General features: G+C 37.2%; 1 protein-coding gene across 1 annotated transcript in view; it reads left to right on the forward strand.

Annotated features, from left to right (window-relative positions):
- The window catches only part of GABRA2 (gamma-aminobutyric acid type A receptor subunit alpha2), a 199602-nt gene that overhangs the window by 105819 nt on the left and 71271 nt on the right, over positions 1-22512 (forward strand). The window contains exon 4 of the mRNA XM_075544982.1: positions 21628-21848. Within this exon, the coding sequence (XP_075401097.1) occupies positions 21628-21848 (221 nt within the window). The remainder of the gene's footprint in view (positions 1-21627; positions 21849-22512) is intronic.

A 22512-nucleotide genomic window follows, 5' to 3' on the forward strand; every position in this document is an offset into this window, starting at 1 on the left:
ATCAGTCTTTTCACTCATTATTTCAATAACAGTAGGTAGGAAAAATCAATATATCTTTGTACAGTCCGATCCTAAGAAAATTCTTTAAAAAATCATTTTATTGGGGGCTCATACAACCCTTATCACAATTCATACATCCATCCATTGTCTCAAGCACATTTGTACATATGTTGCCATCATTGTTTTCAAAGCATTTACTTGCTACTTGAGCCCTTGGCATCAACTCCTCATTTTGCCCCTCCATCCCTACCTCAAAAACCCTTGATAATTTATAAATTATTATTATTTTTTCTTGTGTGGTAGCAGTAGAAAGGGGGAACTGATCACAATGACCTATCTATAACCCCCTCCCAGGGGATGGACAACAGACAAGACATTTGACAGTACAAGACAATTATTTTTAAACCATTAAAGTCAACTATTTCTTATCTACAGTACCCCATTAATATTCAATGGATTTAGTTCTGTGGAGGTCCATCTGATGGCCTGGTCTTCTACCATTTTGACTAAGCGTAATAGCTTTTGCCTCAGGAGAGTCCAAGAGTAGCTTTCATCTCCTGAGCTATAACCTAATATTCATTACATTGTATTGCACTATTTCAGGTAGGTCTAATCAAATAAATCTTCTAAGAAAAATTCATTGTGATACTAATTGGAAGGGATCCATACTCAGGACCATTCCAAAGAACGGTGACCCAACAGAATGTTCAAATGATGGAACAATATTATTGATATCACATGCAAGTAAAAGTGTGCTTAAGATCATACAGCAATGGTTACAGCAGCACATTAACAGGGAACTGCTTGAAATTTGGGTGGATTCAGTAGAGGACACGGAACAGGGATATTATTGCTGATGTCAGATGGATCTTGGTTTAAGGCAGAAAATACTAGAAGGATGTTTACTTGTGTTTCATTGACTATGCCAAGGCATTTAACTGTGAGTATCATAATAAATTGTGTATAATCTTTAAAATAATGGGAATTCCAGAATGCTTCTTCATGCTCATTCAGAACTTGTACATGGATTCTTGCAAGAGAAGCTATGCGAATAAAACCAGGAAATGCTGAATGGTTTAAAATCGGCGTGAACGGTGTATGACAGGCCTATAGCCCATTACCATATTTATTTTATCTGTATGCTGAACAATCATCAGAGAACCTGGATTATATGTAAAAACATGTGGCATCAGAAATGGAGGAAGATTAACAACCTGCCATATTCAGATGACACAATCTTGGTTGCTGAAAGTAAGAAGGACTTGAAGTACCAGCTGATGAAGATCACCTGGAACGATAGGTAACATCATGAGAAATGAAGAAAATGTTGAAATTGTCAAGGATTTTTTTCTTACTTAGAAGCACAACCAATGCTCATGAAAATAGCTGTAAAGAGATCCAAAGACATATTGCACTAGGTACAACTGCTGCACAAGACCTTGTTAAGTATGTTACTTGGAGGACTAAGGTGCATCTGACCTAAGCCAGGCTATTCTCCATTTCATGTTTGCATGTGACAGCTGATCACTCAATAAAGAAGACTGCCGAAGAATGGGTCCATTTGAATTGTGTGCTGGAAAAGAATATTGGAAGCATGATGCAATAAGGACAAATGAGTCTGTATTGGAAGATGTAAGGTCAGCATGCTCATTAGAGGCCAGGATGGCAAGATTCCGTCTTCCATACTTCAGAAATATTGTGACGAGAGACCAGTCCCTGGCGAAGGATGTCTTTTTTGGTAAAGTGGGAGTGGTGGAGAAATGAAGGCCTTCAGAGTGATGGATTGGCACAGTAGCTGCATCAATGGACTCAGGCACAAGAACAATTGTAAGGATGGTTTAGGCCTGTGCAGTGTTTCGTTCTACTGTGCATATGATCGCTATGTGATGAAGCTAATTAGATGCTACTTAACAACAAGAAAAAAATAACAGGAATCAAATGTTTAATTCCCCATGCCCTTTCTAGAAATGAAAAGAATAAATTATATGGCTATGTATGACTTCTCTAGCGATCCAACGGCAAAGGAAAATCCAACCCACACAATTCCCATGAGGGAAAGATCAAAGAAGCCTCCCCCTCCATCTTATTGATTTCTTTCTCTAATATCCCATTTCCATATTATTGGATTATATTAAACTAGGTTGTCTAGAGAAAACAAAACCCATGACATTCATATTTGTATTAAAAGAGCTTTATATAAATAAGTAATTTTATAACAAGAATGCCAATTCAACCTAAGCCTTGTCCAACTTAAGACCATGGATCTGATGCTAGCCGGATCCCTCATACAACTCTTATCACAATCCATCCATCCATCCATTGTGTCAAGCACAGTTGTATATTAGTTGCCACCATCATTTTCAAAACATTTTCTTGAACCCTTGGTATCTGCTCCTCATTTCCCCCCTCCATCCCCCACCCTCCTTCCCTCATGAACCCCTGACAATTGATACATTATTAATATTTTTCATGTCATCACACTGACCCATGTCTCCCTTCACCCACTTTTCTGTTTTCCTTCTCCCTGGTAGGGATAATATGTAGATCATTGTGATCAGTTCCAGCTTTCTCCCCCCACCTGTCCCTTACCCTTCTACTGTTGCTACTCTCATTATTGGTCCTGGGGGCTTCATCTGTCATGGATTCCCTGTGTTTCTATCTCTTCCCTGTATCCATGTACATCAGAGTCCTCTTTTGACTTGCATAGCTGCAGGTCTGCTTCAGGGAGATCACAGGCCAATGGATGAAGAGTTGCTTGGATCTAAAGATGGTGGAAATATGGCAGAGTGCTGACAGGTCTCAGGTGGCAAGAACAGAGTATGAGCAAGTAGGAAGGAAAATGGGGCAGAAAGAGAGTGGAGGACCCCCAGTTCCTCTGTGCCCTAAACAAATGCAAGCTGACATAAAATCTAACAGCAACAACCATGAACTTCTTTGGATGGAATACAAAGAAATAAGATTAACTATTACCAGATAAAACCAGGCCAGGGGCCAAATGTGGAATATGCCATCAATTTCTCCTAAGTAAGTTCAGGTTGAGTCTATACTAACTGAATATTGAGACCCTGTAAGAGCAGAATCGATGCATTGGACATTAATGAAAGAGACCTGGTGAGCTGTTGGAGGAAACCAAACCATGATTCTTGAAGAGAGTAAAGCTTCATTCAGAGGACAGGAAATCAAAGATCAAAATGGGGGTCAGAAGAGACTCTAAATCTTGCTCTTAAATGTAGAGCAGCTAAATCAACTGTAAGAAAGGATGAAGTCAAAGAGCTGAATAGAAAATTTCTTAGTGTAGCTCAAGAAGACCAAGCTAAATATTACATTGAACTATGCAAAGACCTAGAGATACAAAAGCAAAAAAAGCAGTAGCATGATCAGCATATTTTAAATGGAAAGAACTCAAGAAAAATGGAAAGTTCATGTTTCCATCTTGAAAGATTCTGTGGGCAAAATATTGAAGGATGCAGGAAGCATCAAAGAAAATGGAAAGGATATACAAAGTTAGAGTGCCAAAAGAACTAGTGAGTGTTCCACCATTTCAGCAGGTAGCATATGAGCAATCCCCAGGGATGCTGAAGGAACAAGTTCAAGCTGCACTGACCAGACCTTCAGGGCAATACGCTGGATGGAGCAATGAACTAACAGAGAGGATTATAGAACCAGGCCAATGAGCTATGTTGACCCTTGACCCCCTCACCAGAAGAAGAGAGGTGGGTCTGTCCAGACCATGGGAAGAGAGGTGGGTCTGTCCAGACCATAGGGAGCAGTGAGGGAGAGAGAGAGAGAGAGAGAGAGAGAGAGAGAGAGAGAGAGAGAGAGAGAGAGAGAGAGAGAGAGAGAGAGAGAAAGAAGAAGAAGAATAGAAGAGAGAAAGAAAAGGGAAGATGAAGAAGAAGAAGATGGTGGAGGAGGAGGAGAAGGAGAAGAAGAAGGAAAAGAAGAGGAGAAGGGAGGAGGAGGAGGAGGAGGAGGAGATGGAGGAGGAAAGAGAAGAGAAGAAAAGAGAAGAAGAACCTCATCATGGCCCATCAAGCCCCTCCAACGACCTCCATGCTCAGACCAACCAATACCGTCCTCACAATAAGACATGATGTCCCTCAATGACACATAGGGACAGCACTGGAGACACTGTGTGGAAAAGTGCCTGGTCTGCCCCAAACACAAAGTGAGTACAACGGGGCAGCCAGGGGTCTAAAGTAACCATGTCCCCGAGAAATCCTGAAAATAGATTTCTGACTTTGGTGACAGGACTTGGCACCTCATCAGACTTGATCAGAAAAGATTCATAAGGGTCAGCAGACAGACCTGGAACTACCAGGTTTTTTGTTTTGTTTGCCCAATGTCTATCTATATAAGATAGGCAGGATCGATAATCCTGAAGAAACAAAAAACAACTAGACCCATTGTTTGGGGGAGACATGGGAGAAGAAGAGATGGGGAGGTTTAGTTGGGAACCAACAACCCCTAGGTATTAGGGAACAGCAAGATATCTAAAATTGATGATAAGTAGGGTGTTGAATGCCTGGTGGGGTTTAATCAAGTGCAATGTATCTTAGAGAAACAGCTGAGAGCCAAATGGAGGGTGAGCATGATAGTGGGAGAGAAGGAAATTGAAAGGAAATTGAGAAAAGGAATAGGAGGCAAAAGCTATGTATAGAGCTATAGCTATAGACATGTGTATATGTAAATATACTAATTTATAATGAACAATGTATATGTGTTCATATGTTTAGTATTAAGGTAGTAGATGGACTTTGGGTCTCTACTCAAGGTCTCCCTTTTAACACAAGAACACTTTGTTCTAATAACCTGGCACTGTTTGATACTCACCTTCAGACATGATCACTGAAGGCAACATGGGTGCATAAGCAAATGTTGTGAAGAGAATGGATGGTGCCTGGCTATCAAAAGATGTAGTATCTGGGGTCTTACAGGTTTGAAGTTAAATAAGTATCCATCCAGCAGGGAAGCAAATAAGCCCATATGAAAGAAACACACTAGCCTCTGTGATCATGAGGTGTCTAAGGGATCAGGTATCAAAAGATCCAACACAAACAACTATATTGGTGCAAATGAGGGGGTTTGGAGTGGAGGCCCAAAGCCCATCTGTAGATAATTAGATATTCCCCCACAGAAGGGTTATACGGAAGGGATGATTCAACCAAAGTGCAGTATAGCACCAAGGAAACACACATCATTCCTCTAGTTCCTGCTTCCTCCCCTTCCCTCCACTACCATGACCCAGTTCTACCTTACAAATCTGGGTAGGCCAGAGAACACACATTGATACAGATAAGAGCTCTTGATACATGGAATTTAGGACAGAAAAAACCCTAAGGAACCATAGTGAGAAAAGCAATATCAGGGGAGGGGCCTCATCGAGGAGGGGGGAAGGTGGAGAGAGGAGGAACCCATTACGATATTGGATATGTAGCCCCACTAAGGAAATGATGATGGTAAATTATGTGCAACTATGTTTGATATGATTGATGTGTGGAATGTTATAAAGCTATAAAAGGCCCCAATAAAATGATTTTTTTAAATTATCCAAAAACAAGGCTTCAATAATTGATTCAATGTCTGGTTTTAGCTGCTAATATTTAACTTCTCCATCATTTCTTTCCCACAGATGTAGTCAATTTACTTTCTGTTTATTGGCACATTCTATCATGTGATCCCCAGATTAGTTTCTCTTACCAGGCCATATTTTCCAACTGGTATTCTTTCCTCTTTGATTCCAACGTTTGCGTTTGAAAATGTAGTAATTATCATTGCATCTTCATTGAATTTTTAAATTTCCATGGTAAGTCATTGAAATAATTTTAAATTTGTTTTCATTAGTAGTTAGACTGTTACTTAAATTAAATAATAATTGTGCTGATTGGATTTCCTTGCAGGCAGATAGATATAATCCTATCACAGACAACATTGTGCTTCATGATGGTATTTGAAAGCAAATGCAATGTCCTTTTTGACAGCGAATGCAACATCATATCGCTTGATTACTAAACCAGGAAAACCTGGTATGGTATAGTAAATCATATGATTTTCTGATTCAAACGACCAATGCCAGTCCATTTCAGCTCACTAATGCCTAGAATAATAATATTTATGCATTCCATTTCATTTTTGACCACTTCCAGTTTTTCTAATTTCATAATTCTCACATTTCAAGTTCTGATCATTAGCAGATTTATCAGCTCCTTCTTACCTTGAGTCATGCCCTATCAGCAATGAAGATCCCAAATGCTTCACTCCCTCAGACTGCTCAATTCATGTCACAGAAAGCAGTTCGTCCTCAGTCACATGTCATGTGCTGTCATACCTGAGGGCCCCATCCCCCAGCCCTGTCTCGAACAGTGTTCTGCTTCCATGTGTTAGGACTTCAGTATCTGACAGTGTTTCAAAGCTTTGCATAAGATTTTCAGTGGCTCCGTCCTCAGGTTGGGCATTAGTTGTCTGTTCTTAGTAAGGAAGCTATGCTGAAAGCCATTTACTTTAGGTGACCTTGCTAGTATTTGAAATACCAGTGACATAACTTCCAGCATCACAGTAATACACAAGTCATCACAGTAGGACAAACTGATAGACAAGTCCTGGACAGCATGTATACCGTATTTGATGATCCATTCACTCATTGTTAGACAGTTGAGTTGTTTTCCATTTTTCCTGTTTGAATAGTATTGAATGAACTAAGCTGTGTGTGTCTTTTTCTGCCACTCTTGGATCTCTACAGTTTATATGTAGAAATGAGATTTTTGGATCATAAATTATTTTTATTTTGTCATAAGCTCAATATCCTTTTCCATAATGGTTGTACCTTTTCACCATAACTCCATAGTGGACAGGAGTTTCAATTTCCCCTCCAGCAGCTTTGATTGTTTTATTTTCCTTTTTAAAAATTGTGTCATTTTACAGATGTATCATTGTAGTTTTGATTCACACATCTAGAATGATTATAAACATCTTTGTCTATATTTTGTTGATCATTTGATGCCCGATTTGCTGAAGTGTCTGTTCATCTCCTCTGATCTTTATTTCTTTTTGGTTGGGTAATTTTTCATTTTATTCCTTAGTTATTGGCATTTTCTATGTTTGGGTGGTTAGACTCTATTGAATGTCACTTTGTCCCATTCTCCACCCCCCTAACCTGTAGGTTCTCTGTATTAGGCAGTGGTCTCTAGAGAAACAAAACCAGGAAACTTATGATTATATATATATATGTATATATATATATACATATATATGGATAGGTTTATACAGCATGAAGGAATATGACAGCTAATTAGTCCACACAGCAGCACAGAGGGCTCAGTTCAACTCACTTGCATGGAACAGTTACTACTGTATACTGGAAGTCCTTCAGCTCATGGGGGTGGGTGGGTCCAAGGCCATGGAAGCAGTCCGCCCACAGGCAGCAAACAGCAGGGCAGGTCACCAACAGTCAGCATCTCAGGAGCTTAGCGAAGCAGACCCAGATGGGATATTGAACTCAAGCAATGCCACAGGACAGGATCCACCATTCTCAAGTTCAAGTGACATATGTACCAGCAGCATGGCGAAGCATGTCTTGAAGTAACCTCAAGCTCTAGGGACATAATCCACAGGTTGGCGTGTCCCACAGTTGGTATAGCTCGCAAGTTGAGGCAGAGAACTAACTAGTGGCAAACTGGTCTGATCACCAGAGAGCAAGAGAGAGAGGGGCAGACCTTGCTGAGCCATTTTTCTCTTTGCCCTCCAATTAAACTGTGACCTAATAAACACATGTTCCTATTGCCCAGATTGGCACTATAAACCTACCTATCACATTCTTTTTCCTGTTTTAATAAAATATTTTGATTAGCATGTGTATTTAATTCTTAGGGTTTGAGGCTAATTTCTATTTGTGCATTTGCAGTTGTGTTTGATCATATATTTCTGCACAAAATAATGTCCACATAGTTCTGTGTCTATGTTATCTTCCACATACATCTTAGTTTTAACGTTAACATTTATATTTTTATGGTTTTAAAATTTAATTTTTTCTGTAATGTTTAAAGGGACAGTCCTCTGCTCTCCCATCATTAAAGGAATTTTGACCCCTTGTAGAAATCAATCTGCTTATAGATATAGTTTTTTGGGGGGACTTCTCAGTCTGATTCCAGTGGTGCTGTGTTTATCATTGGGTCTTTAAAAAATTATTTGATGATACAGTAATTTCAAAGTCTAGTTCTAAATTAATCCTTTACTATGAATTTTAATGACTGCAATAACTGAAAAATGTAAGTGAATTCAAATTTGCGAAGTACATCATAGCTATTGATGTACTTATTAAGCCAAGTTGTTAAACTTTAAATATACTCCTCAATTTTAGATGCTTACCTTCCCGTTCTGGATTCTTAGTTTTTCAATCACTTACTACTTCTAGTTTTTGTAACCTCATGCTGTCATTATTTTGCACTTCAAGACACACACACACGCAAACATTACACATTTAAGATAGACCTCCTCATAAAAAACAGTGGGTAGAAACACATATTTTCTATTGCCTCATTTATAATTATAAATTTTACTTTGAAAATTTATTCATTCTTTAGCTAGAGAAGTTGTGAGTTCATTCTTTAGGTAGAGAAGAGCTCAAATTACACTTTGGAAAAGTAGCATATCTTCTGTTTTCTTCTGTACACATTCTTATGTAATTAATAGTTTTTGTTTCCCTTTTTTTAGCCTATGTTTTCTTAGTAGAAGCCTTTTAAAACCATTGGACTATATTCTCTATAGTTAGTTTAATCTAACTTAGAATTCTAATTTTTAAATAGATCCGTGGGGAAATTCTACTCCACCCTGGAGGGTCACTCCGAGTCACTTCACAATGAATACGACAGGATTCAGTCATTCCCTGTTATGACCGTTTCTCTTTTGAAAGGATACCTCACATATCCATAATTATTTCATGTATTGTATGTTATCGAGGCTTGTTTGCTTCTTTCCTTGTGTACGAGTGTTATATATAAGCAACGGTTCTAATGCTTTCTTCCTCCCTCCACGTGGCAGTGTGTATCTCACTGGGTATCCCACTGTTCTAGGCTGATCATTATGCTTCCATTACATCATGCTTCTATAATAAAGTGCAGTCCATTATGGTGACATTTATTAAGTTTTAAGCTGCCCAAAGTTTTAGATTCTCTTAATCGTTGTATTAATTTACCAACAACTTTTGTTTTTCATTCACAAAGAGCTAGGTGGCAATAATGGCTTATTTGTGTATCCATATCCTTTTGTAATGAAATCTGTACCACTGTGAGTGGACTCCCCCCTTGTACCACTTGACACTCAACCCAGTCACGTGACTTTCTTTGGCCAATAGGGTATTAGCAAACATTACCATCTATCTTAAAGAGTTGAAATGGACTAGTACATTTGGATTGCTTTCTTTTACTTCTGCTATTGCCATACAGAACACATGCCCAGGTAGTCAGAGACTCCGGTGAGAGACATGTGGATCAAAGTCAAATTTTCTAGTGGCCGTAGATAAGTAAGGCTAAGTCAACCTATGGCTATTTGTCCCAGAAATGCAGGAGTGAGCCCAACTGAGATAACTAAAACCTCAGCCTCAAGACTTCTGAGCTGATAATAGGACCCTGAAAACCCAACCCATTTCATCAAGTAAGTTGGCATAGTCTCAATGGCAGTGAGAGTTTGGGTGTTTTAAGTAAGTAACTAATGGATAATTAATCTCTAGATATTCCTCGTTAAACTCTGATTTGTCTTGTAACACTGAAACCAAAATCACCGCCATTGATTCAATTCAGACTCATAGTAACCCTGTAGGACCGGGTAGAACTGAGTTTGGATTTTAACTCTTTACAGGGCTTTAGGGAGCCTCATATTTCTCCCACTGTGAGGCTGGTGATTTTGAACTGTGGGCCTGGCCGTTAGCAGCCCGATTGAAATCACTAAGCCATGAAGACTCCTTGATTTGTCTCATAGGTATTTCCAGATTGAGGCCTGGAGAGGGAGGCCATTTCACACTTTCCTCACTTGCACCTTCATCTCAGTCTTCAGCCTACTATAGTCTTGCTTTGTCATTCTCAGCACCTGGATTTTCATGATTTCCTGCACTGTTTGCATCTAGTGATCTCTATGTGCGCCTTAAGTTTATTTTTTCTTAGTTGTACATCGTTTCTCTTGCTGTTTGCTTGTTTTCCTTTGTGGTCCCTGCTTTTCAATCTTCTAGAGCCCTTATTTAAATAGCTGATCATATAGAATTTACCATATATACTCAAGTATAAGCCAACCTTGATATCCACTGAAGCACCTAATTTTACCACAAAAACTGCATTAAAAATATGCAGAAGAACTCGGCTTATACCCGAGTATATTTGGTATATAGGTCACATCTTATCTTAATGAAGTATAACATAATATAATACAGTATATATAATAAATGTAGAAGGACTAAATGACCATTAATAAGTAAAGATGGTTGCATTCAACTAAAAAATACTAAGACATTGTCAATAGTTTTACACAATGAATTGCATTACAACATTTACGTACAATATTTAATTGTAAATGCATTAGAATCTTTAATCTCTTAAAACAGATGTAGTAAAATTAGGCATAAATTACAAAAAGTGTAATCATAAGAAATCGATGCATCTGGAAATGTAAGCCTTCATTTTACAATATTTCTGTAATTAAAGAGAAAAATCATAATGTAAACTTAGATATTTTAATAAATAATAATATAGTGTGATTACAAACATTATACATCTATAATTACCCTGATTTAGAATTGAAAGCTCAAACACAGACCAAAATCTATATGGACACTAGGACATTGACAAAAATGCCACTGCATATCTGTCGGCAGGAATCTATTTGACAACAAATATTAATGATATTTTTTATTTGAATGAAAGGACGTGCATCTTTATCTCATATCATTCATAATAATTTCAGATGGATTAAAGGCCTAAATGTAAAGAGGAAGTCTTACATCTTTAGAGTTAGGAAAGGTCTGTAATGTTATATATATATTATGATATTAATGATATTTTCATATTGAGTATATGATTTCTATAAAGAAGGGTCAGGACATAAAATATATAAAGAATTTACCTAATTCAAAATTAAAATCAGAATAGATTAAACGAATGGACAGTTTATTGAAGAGAATATCAAACTGCTAAGTATACATATAAAAAGAAATTAAGCTTCACCAGTCAACCGAGAAACTAAAATGGTAGCTATGATGAACCATTTCACACATGTCAAAATAGCTACACATTTTTTATCCATACCAAGATATGGATAAATAAGACTTGGCACAGTTAAGCACTTCACAGTGAAATGACACGGTCACACTTTCAACCAGTCCCTAAGTGCTCTATGGGCAGTCTTTGCAATCTGCTTCTTTGCACACCCCATGGAGGAGTTAGTTCCACTCTGCATACATGGTAGCTATGAATTGAAATTGACTTGCATAAAGCCTTATCAGTTAGCAAAGGCTCATTTCTTAATATTTTTGACTACTGAATTTTGTTAAGATGGAAACTAATAATAACAAAAAGACTGGACTATATAAACTGAGGAGCGGTACATTATGAAATTTTCTCTAAAGATTTGATGCACATTATTCCAATAAATTCTAACGTGTAGAAGAAATGGACACATTTCTAGATACACTGAACTTAATTAACACAGACTAATATATAGAAAAAAAACCTTTAACAGAGGGAGGTACAGTGGTGGTGGCAGGGTTAAGGGGAGACGATGTCAAGGAGTCTATGTAGAAAATATATTTATATATGAAGATGGGGAAATAGATCTATGTGCATATATTTATAGGTTTCTCATTAAGGTAGCAGAAGGACATTGGGTCTCCACTCATGTACTGCCTCAATGCAAGAATACTTTCTTCTATTAAATTGGCATTCTACGAGGCTCACCTTCCCAACACAACCACTGAAGGCAAAGAGGGTGAACAGCCAAATGTGGTGAAGAAAGCTGATGGTACCCAGCTATCAAAAGATATAACGTTTGGGGTCTTAAAGGCTTAAAGGTAAACAAGCAGCCATCTAGCTCAGAAGCAACAAAACCCACCAGCCTCTGTGACCACAAGGTGCCGAAGGGATCAGTTATCAGGCATTAAAGAACAAAAAAATCATATCATTGTGTGCTCACCTCCCTGATACAACCGCTGAAGACAAATGGGTGCATAAGCAAATGTGGCGAAGAAAGCTGATGGTGCCCGCCTATCAAAAGATATAGCGCCTGAGGTCTTAAAGGCTTCAAGGTAAACAAGTGGCCATCTAGCTCAGAAGCAACAAAGCCCACATGGAAGAAGCATACCAGCCTGTGCGATCACAAGGTGTCAACGGGATCAGGTATCAGGCATCATCAGAACAAAAAATCTTACCATAGTGAATGAGGGGTGGAGTGCGGAATGGAGACCCAAAGTCCATTTGTAGGCCACTGGACATCCACTTACAGAAGGGTATTGGGGAGGAGACGAGCCAGTCAGAGTGTGATGTAGCAACAATTAAAAATACAACTTTCCTCTAGTTTCTAAATGCTCCCCCCCCCCTCTCCAACTGTCATGATCCGAATCCTACCTTGCAAGTCTGGCTAGACCAGAGGATGTACACTGGTACAGATGGGAACTGGAAACACCGGGAATCCAGATCGGATGATCCCCTCAGGACCATGGTGTGAGTGGTGATACTGGGAGGGCCTATGGAGGGTGGGTTGAAAATGGGAAACCAATTTCAAGGATCTGCATGTGACCTCCTCCCTGGGGGATAGACAAAAGAAAAGTGGGTGAAGGGAGATGTGAGACAGAGCAAGATATGACAAAATAATAATTTATAAATTATCAAGCGTTCAAGAAGGAGGCGGTAGTGGGGAGGGAGGGGAAGAAATGAGGACATGATGCCAGGGGCTTAAGTGGAGAGCAAATGTTTTGAGAATGATGAGGATAATGAATATACAAATGTGCTTTACACAATTGATGTATGTATGGATTGTGATAAGAGTTGTATGAGCCGCTAATAAAATAATTGGAAAATAGCATATACTATAAAATGCCATCAGCAGCTTCTTGGGTGCAAGACAAGGCTCTCTCCACCTTTAAATATTTGGTCTTGGAAGCTCTAAGGGACAATTCTCTTCCTTCCTCTCAGGTCACTTTGACATAGAATCAACTTAGCAGTCGTGGGTTTCATTTTTGGTTATGTAATTTTGATTCACTGCTTTTAGGATCATTCCTATTAGCTCAGTACTTTTAGGGTTCTTTTACATTATGAACTTCAGTTTAGGGGAAGTTTGGGCTCATTTAATATTCTTCCAGTTTTCACTGTGTTTTCACTTAGCTAATTAGATTGATTATTATGCACAGGGCAATGTTGTGTTTCTATTATATCTATATTTTCACTAAGCAACATGGATTTCAATGCATTTCCTTATTATTTTCAACCACTTTGTTATTTTTATCTTCATGTTTTTTGCTGATGCATTTCCATTAGTTTTATGACAGTTCATTTTACATTGCCTTATTCCCCTATAATGTATATTTTGAATATATTCTTAATAAAAATTGATTACAAAAAAAAAGAAAAAGAATATTTGGAAACATTGTGGAAAAATTCTCATGGTTGTGACTGAACAATGAAATGATATATGTATTAATTCCCAATTGATAGTTTAAAAAACAAAACACACACCCAAAACAGAACTTTAACAGGCCTGTAGCACAAGGGGGTGGAGAGGGAAAATCATTAAACAATCTTTAAGACAGCCGTTTGTTTTACTTCAAGCCTTTAAGACCCCAGACATTATATCTTTTGATAGCTGGGCACAATCCACTTTCTTCACCACATTTGCTTGTACAACTATTTTGTCTTCAGCAATTGTCCCAGGAGGGTGAACATCACAGAATGCCGGTTTTTTAAAACAAACTGTTCTTGCCTTGAGGGAGGGTATGAGTCCAAGCTCGAAGTCCATTCACTACCTCAGTGTATTGCTATATAAATATATTTACCTAGACCAATACCTCTATTTTTATGAATTAATATATTTACATATATACACACCTATGCTTATACCTCTATCCATAGCTTTGCTTCCTAGGTCATTCCTCTGTTTACTTTTACCTTCCTCCTGCCCCACCATCATGCTTTTCCTAATTCCCCCTCTTTGTAATTCTTCTCAGCTCAATTACTGGTACTCCAACACCCCCAGGGTCTCTACATCCCCTTTGTTTTGATTTTAGGAAGCAACAAGTCCACATGAAAGAGCACACTAACCTGTGCAATCATGAGCTGTCATCAGGACTGGGTAACAAGTATCAGAAGACCTATAACAAACAAACAAGCAAACAAACCATATTGATGAGAATGCCGGGTGGTCAGAGTAGAGACCCAAAGCCCATCTGTAGACAATGGGACATCTCCTCCCAGAGGGGTTACTTGGAAGGGATGAGTCAACCAGGGCACGGTAAAGCACTGATGAAGCACACAATATTCCTCTGGTTCCTTGAGGCTCCCTCAACCCTCATTATCTTGACCCCAGTACTGCCTTTCGTTATGGATTAGAGCAGAGCATGTGCACAGTGCACAACACATGGAATCCAGGAATAGGAATGGGAATAGCGACACCAGAGGGTAGGGGTAAGTTGGGGAGAGGAGAGGAGGGGAACCTATTGCAGTGACCCACAACCCTCCAGGAGGACAAACAGCAGAAACCATGGGGGAAGGGAGACAGCGGTCAGTTCAAGATATGAAAATAATAATAACTTGTAACTTATCATTGGGTCACGAGGAGAAGGAGAGGGAGGAAAAGAAGAGGAGCTGATACTAAGAGCTCGGTAGAAAGTAAATGTCTAGAAAAGAGTGATGGCAACATATGTACAGAGATTCTTGATACAATTGACGTATGGATTGTTATAAGAGTTGTAAACGTCCCCGATAAAATGATCCTTTAATAAAAAATAATTAAAAAAGTTCTCAGAAACAAAAATTCTAGAATCAAATGGTTTCCTGGGTAATTTTGCCAATCATTTAGAGAAGGGTTAACACCAATTCAATTCCAAGTATTTCAGCACATAGGTGAGGAGAACACAGTACCAACTTTATTTTATGAAGCATCAATAACCCTGATATCAAAACTAGACAAAAATCACTAGAATATAAAACTATAGAGTGGTATTACTTATGAATAGATATTAAAATTTTTCAATAAAATTCTAGCTAATAAAATTCAGTAAACAGTTTTAAAATATATCATGTTCCAATGGTTTATACCAGTTATGCAAGGATGGTTAAATATTAGGGGAAAATCAATGTAATCCACCATATAAATAAAATAAAATAATTACAATTATGTTAATTGATGCATAAAAGACATTTGAGAAATTCTATATCTATTCCTGATAAAAGCACTCACTAAAATAGGAACAGAACAAAATTCCTCAACAGAATTAAGGTCATATATGGCAAAGCCTACAGTTAACATTTCACTAAATGGGGAGAAAATGAAAGCTTTCACCCACCAAATGGGATCCAAACAATGTTAATCTTTATCACCACTTTTATGCAATATATTCTAAAACTATTATAATATTAAATATATTAGTTAATATATTAGTTAACGCTATTAGACATCGAAGACAAATCCAGGTCATCCAAATTGACAAAGGAGAAACAAAACTCTGTTTACAGGCAATATGTTCTTAGATTTATAAAATCACAAAGATTTGATTAAGAATAATTGCTGCATGAATTGGAAAAATTTGTCAACATAGCATACTATAACTCAACATACAAATATCAACTATTCTCGTATATTAAGGAAGAGGACACTGAACAGGACATTTAAAAATATCATTTGCAATAACCAGTCAAAGACCAAAATACTTAGGAATAAACTTAACCATAGCATTAAAAGGCATATACAAAGAAAACTATAAAGCATTACTATAAAGTACTAATTGAAAACCATAAGATATTTACATAAATAGAAGAATGTTCCATGTTAATGGAGAAGAAGGCTTAATATAGTAAATATGTCATTACAGGAAACACTCTATAAATCCAATGCAATTCTGATCCAGACACCAGCACAGTTCTTCAAAGAAATGGAAAGACTAATAACAAACTCCGTATGGATAAGGAAGAAGCCAGGATAAATACTGCACTATTTAAAAATAATAAGAATGTCGGTGGCTTCTTACTCCCTAATTTCAAAACTTATTATACAGCCACAGTAAACAAAACAGCATGTTACTGGTACAAGGAAAGCTAGGTAAACCAATATATCAGAACAGAGAACCCAGAAATAAAACCAAGCATCTGAACACTTGATTTTTGATAAGGTACTAAAACATGTTAAATGGAGGAAGAGATAGTCTTTTCACCAAATGGTGGTATTCGAATAATTGGATCTCTCACTTACAAAATAAAGAATAGGGAGGCATACATCAACACCATATACAAAACTGGACTCAATATGGATCAAAGACATAAATGTACACCAGAGCTATAAAGATCACCAATGAAAAAATAGGAACAAATTTAAGGGCCCTAATACAGGACATAAATCCACTCCCAAACGTAATGGAAACACCCACACTGAAGAAGACAAAAGAGAGGTTTGGAACCTCAGTCAAATATGATATTTATCTATATCTAAAAAATTGATGGAAAGATTGAAAAAGAACCGCAAATTGTCAAAAACATTTTGGCAATGGTATGCTGGATAAAAGGCTTTCTCAAAAGTCTATAGAAAACCATACCACCTCTATAAGTAAAACACCAATTTTACAATCAAAATTGGGAAGAAATCAAGAATAAATAATTCATTAAAGATGACATCCAGGAGGCCAACAATGAGTAAGATGAAGAAATCCTCTTCATTTTTAGTTATCAGATAAATATAAACTAAAACACTGATGAGATCCCACCTCAAACCAGCACTGATTCTCACTGTCATCCAGTTGATGCTGACTCAGAGTGATCCTGCAGGACTCCCCCCGTGAGTTTCTGAAACGGTAACTCTTTAGGAAAGCAGAAAGCCCCATCATTTTTCCCACGGAGTGGCTGGGGTTTAAGCGCAATGACCTTGAAGTTAGCAGACTGATGTGTAACCACTATGCCACCAGGGCTCCCTGCATGAGTAGCATTACTTTGCTATGAAAAACAGAAAATAACATTCTGGAAAGGATTTGAAGAAACTGGACCACTCACACACTGCTGGTGGTGATCCAGAAGTATACAGCCATTAAAGAAAACAGTATGACATTTCCCTAAACAAATATGAATAGAAAATGCCATTCCACCTTATTATTTCTCTGCTCAGTGTATATCTGCCAAAAAATAAAGAACCAAATACATAGAGATACGTGCACACCGATGTTTATGGCAGTGCTCTCTACAATAGTAAGGAGACGGGAACAACAAAAAACACCCCCTGTAGATGAATGGATGAGTGAACTTTTTTACATATGTGCATAAATAGATAGCATACCTTTCTAAAATACAATAATGAACCTGCAAAGCACCTCATGTTATGGGCAAATTTGTATTCAGCAAAGTTAGTGACTCTCATAACAAAAAATACTGCATGACACCACTGTAATATAAGGAAAACTAAGAAAAGTGGTTTTCTCACTCAAGGAAGCAGGCTTTGAAGCCAACAGCTGAACTGGGGAAGAAAAAGACAGTGCCACGCACCTGCATGTGGAGGCATTCAGGGATAATGTCAGTGTTTCCATGGGCTGGGCTCTGCTCTGTGCATACTGTTCTCTGTGTGTGTTACACATAACAATATAAAAAAGTAGACACGATGGAGAGTTTACACAGAGAAATGTAATGCAATTTTTAAAGAACCATATGAAAATTAACTAAATTACAAAACTCAATTTTATCATGCAATGCAATAGTAGATTAACGAGAACAGGTTTATTGATTTGGAAGATAAGTTGAGAACAATATCCAGACTGAAGTTTTGTGACAAGAAAGAAGGGAAAATACGAGGGAAAAAATAGAAGCACAATCCAGAGATGCTATTTATTTTCTGTGTCATCATCGGGAGTCCACACTTGGTCACCACCAACATAATTTTTGATAACTAACTGGAAACCATTTACTTGATTCAGATTGGTCTAAATTAGTTTATATTTTCAAAGTATATGACCTTTTAAACCTATCATTTCTAGAAAGAACAATTTTTATTTATTGATATTGCTTATTGCTTAGATGTTTGTTTTCAAATATGTGGTGGGTGTGATTCTGGGCTGAAAATACAGTTTCTAAATTTCCAATCACGGGTATGTAATTAAAATTTTTAATTATTTATAATGGAAATGTTTGCACTGAAAAAAATAAACCCTAAAATTGCCAGAGGAGTTTGTAGGTGGTGCAAATGGTGAAGTGCTAACCACCAACTTGGATGTCAATGGTTCAAAACCAGCTAGTGGCATCTCTGAAGATAGGTGCTTGCCAATTGCTTGTGAAAGTATTGAGAAAGTATTAGAGAGTATTCCGTTCTCTCCTGCACATACGAGGTTACCATGAGCTGAATTTACTCCATGTCAACTAACATCAACTCTCAATACTGACCATAAATGAAAATTATATAGCTCAAAAAAAAGAAAATTATATAGCTCATCAAAAGGAATGTGATTTTTCATCTTAAAAGAGGTATAGAGAAAACCCTATAGAGATAGAAGAGGTGTAGGGATAAAGGGAAAGGTGGGGGAAGAGAGAGATCTTTAATATGTTACAGTATTGGAAAATAATTATGAAGAAATTTGTCATTAGCCGGTCTGTATAAAAGAATGTGTTTCCCAAAAAATCATATCGAAGTATTATGGAAATCGCTAAGATATTTTTATTACAAATAATTTCATGATATAAACTTTATTAAAGTCATCATCCTTTGACAGTCTTACCAACAATATAATCTCAACATTTTTAGGATTAATTAAAAAGAAATATTCTACAGTTGCTTTGACAACAGGAGATGATGACTCATATAGATCTGACAGTGTGCTTAATACATTTTTCCCTCTCTTTTTGGCTACTGGGGTGACTGTATGCTCATTTTTTCTTGTTATATATATTTTAAAATCCACTTAAGCTCTGTCCAAGGATAGGTCACCTCTAGAAGCAGTTCCAAACTACAGATTACAGTAAAGCAACATGTCTTAAACCTTGTTCAGTTGAAATAGGCTAGATAACGTAAATTTACCAAAACCTTTTCACAGAAGTATATGGCTAATTATGAATATCTCCATTTTAACTGTCAATTTTTTGTACTGTTGTGATGCTGAAAGATGTGTCACTAATCTTTGAAATACCAGCAGGGTCAACCCTAGTGAACAAGCTCAGCAGAGTTTCCAGACTAAGAGCATACTATGAAACAGCAGTCTACTTATTAAACACAAATGGCAGAAGACCTGGTGAGTGATGGTATGACATCAAGAATATCACACATGTAGAAAGTGAAAATTCAATGAAAAGACAGGAAAGAAAGGAAAGATCAAAGTGAATATCAGAACAGACTGTCCTTGCTTGTGATCAAAAAGCAGCTAAGGTAGATGTAAGAAATGATAATGCCAAAGAGAACAGACAATTTCAATGGGGCAACTCTAGAAGAAAAAATAAAATATTATAATGAAATGTGCAAAGACCTACAGTTATAAACCCAAAAAGGAACAAGAAGTTCATCATACCTTAAACTGAAAGAACTCATGAAAAAATTAAAGCAATATTGAAAGATTCTACAGGCAAAATATTGAATGGTGCAGGGAGTATAAAACAGATGGAATAAATAAATACACAGAGTCACTAGATCAAGAAGTCAACAGTTCATTTCAAGAGGAAGTCCATTTCAACCTGTACATGGAACAAGAGGCAGCTGTGCAAACAGAACAAGGGACTACTGCTTGGTTTAAAATCAGGAAAGGGGTGTGTCAGAGGTGTATCCTCTCACCGTGCTTAGTCAATCTGTGTGCTGAGCCAGTAATCAGAGAAGAAGAATGTGTATCGGGATTCGAGGGAGACCGATTTACAATTTCTAATTTGCAAATGTCACAAGCTCATATGCTGAAAGTAAAGAGAACTTGAAGAATTCCAGTCTTTATTATGAATTACCACTCAGAAAAGTAAAGTCCTCACAACTGAATCATCATGATAAATGGAGAAAAAATGAAATTGTCAAAAATTTCATCTTGCTTGTATCCACAATCAGTGTTCATGGAAACAGCAGCAAGAGAATCAAATGGCATCTTGTTATGAGTAAATCTGATGCCCAAGACTCAAAAACAAGAATGTTACTTTGAAGACTAAGGTGTACCTGACCCCAGGCAGTATTTTCTATTAGATCACGTGCATGTGAAAGCAGGACATAGAAAAATGAAGACCAAAGAAGAATGGATGCATTTGAATCGTGGTGCAGGTGAAGACTGTTGAAAGTACCCTGGACGGCCAGAGGGACAAACCGATCTGTCTTGGAAGAAGTGCAGCTAGAATACTGCTTAAAAGCAAGGATGGCTTCCCTTTGTCTCATGTATTTTGGACATGTTTCGAGAGAGACCAGTCCCTGGAGAAGGACATGATGCTTAGTAGAGTGGAGGGGCAATGAAAACGAGGAAGGTCCTTATTGAAATGGATTGACACTGGCACCGACAATGGACTCATACATCAGAACAAGTATGAGGATGGTACAGAACCTGGTGCTGTTTCTTTCTGTTTTAGAGAGGGTTGCTATTAGTCAGACCCTACCTGATAGCAACTAACAAAACACAAACAATTATGGAAAAGTAGTTCTATAAGAGCTCCTGGGTGGCATCAATTGTTAAGCACTAGACAACCAACCAACTCCTACCCCCAAACCTAGTGGTCTACTCAGAAATGGCACAGCCTTTTAAAACCCCTGTACTGCTAAGTCCTGCCGTGACACACTGTACTTGCTACTCTACTCAAGAGCAACTCCTATTTCTGGTTTATCCCATTAAATGTGGTAAAATGTATTGATTAATGAAGCGACTGTTCTTCCTGACTCAAAATTTCTCTGTACAGTACTTTCTCTTTTTGTAAACTTATTTAGAATTTTATTTTTGTTGGGTTTTTATGGTATTTAAAAAATCATTTTATTGGGGGCTCATACAACTCTTATCACTATCTATCCATCCATCCATTGTGGGCCAAGCACATTTGTACATTAGTTGCCATCATCATTCTCGTTGATTTCTTCTCCAGATTGTTTATCCAGCCTATCTTATCTAAATAGACCTGCAGAGATAATAATATGCATACAAAAACAAGACAGAGTAAAACAAAGCGACAAAAGAAAACAAAACAACAACAATGACCAAAAAGAGAGAAAGGCCTGTAAATAGTTCAAGGTCTGTTTGTTGACCTTTAGGCGTGTTTTCCCGTGGAGTCTGATGGCGTGCCACGCCTTGGCCCCAAAGTCTATTTTGGTACTACCTAAGGCCTCCCCTGCTTTGCTCCCCGCTGTTCTTTTGCACGCTCTTAGTGTTTTGCCTTGGTGTGGTGGGGTCAATCGGCACAATTCTTTATGGTATTCTTGTATCTAAAAATTTTGCTATGTTCAAAGGCTTGCTATTTTGCATTTCAGGAATATACAATTGATGTTTTCTTTCGACAAAAATGGAAAGATGAGCGATTAAAGTTTAAAGGTCCCATGAACATTCTTCGACTTAACAATTTAATGGCTAGCAAAATTTGGACTCCCGATACCTTCTTCCACAATGGGAAGAAATCAGTAGCTCACAATATGACAATGCCAAACAAGTTGCTGCGAATTCAGGATGATGGAACTCTGCTCTACACGATGAGGTATGAAACCATCTCCATTTGAAATCATCCATCTAAACACTGGGGAAATCCACGAATTAGTTATCAATTTTTCTAGCTGTCAGGTATTAGTACAAGATTTTATAACTCAAAATGGAAGTACATAAATATGCTTTACTCCAAAAAAGATGAAATATTATTTACTCTCTTCTTGATATGTTAAAACTTAAGAATTGTCTAATTATATTTTTAAAAAGATTTCTTGGTGACTTATTATTTACACTGTGTTTTATTCCTAGTAGAATTTTAATTATTTAAAGTTTGTTTATAGCAGCATGTAATTTTCTTTTTAAAATCTCATCAGACCTCCATCAAAATTGTGGTTGTTTTTTTAAGCGAGTTCTAACATAATGCAATGATGATTTTATTCGTTACGAAGGTTCTCTAAATGAAAGAAAGCATGCATATTTTTTGATTCATATAATTCATATAGCTAGTTATTACTAAAAAGGATTTATAATTATATAGGATAACCTTAAATGCACATGACTTTTATATTACATTAAAACAGGATACAAAATTGCTAGGTAAATTATGATTTTAATACATTTTTTTCTCGAGCTCAGAAATTATATGTTACAATATATAAATTCACCTAAATTTGAAGGAAAATAATGTATTCAAATATTAATTAGCTGTTATGAAA

Source organism: Tenrec ecaudatus, chromosome 3 (genome assembly GCF_050624435.1).
Source record: "Tenrec ecaudatus isolate mTenEca1 chromosome 3, mTenEca1.hap1, whole genome shotgun sequence".
Taxonomy (NCBI): Eukaryota; Metazoa; Chordata; class Mammalia; order Afrosoricida; family Tenrecidae; genus Tenrec; species Tenrec ecaudatus.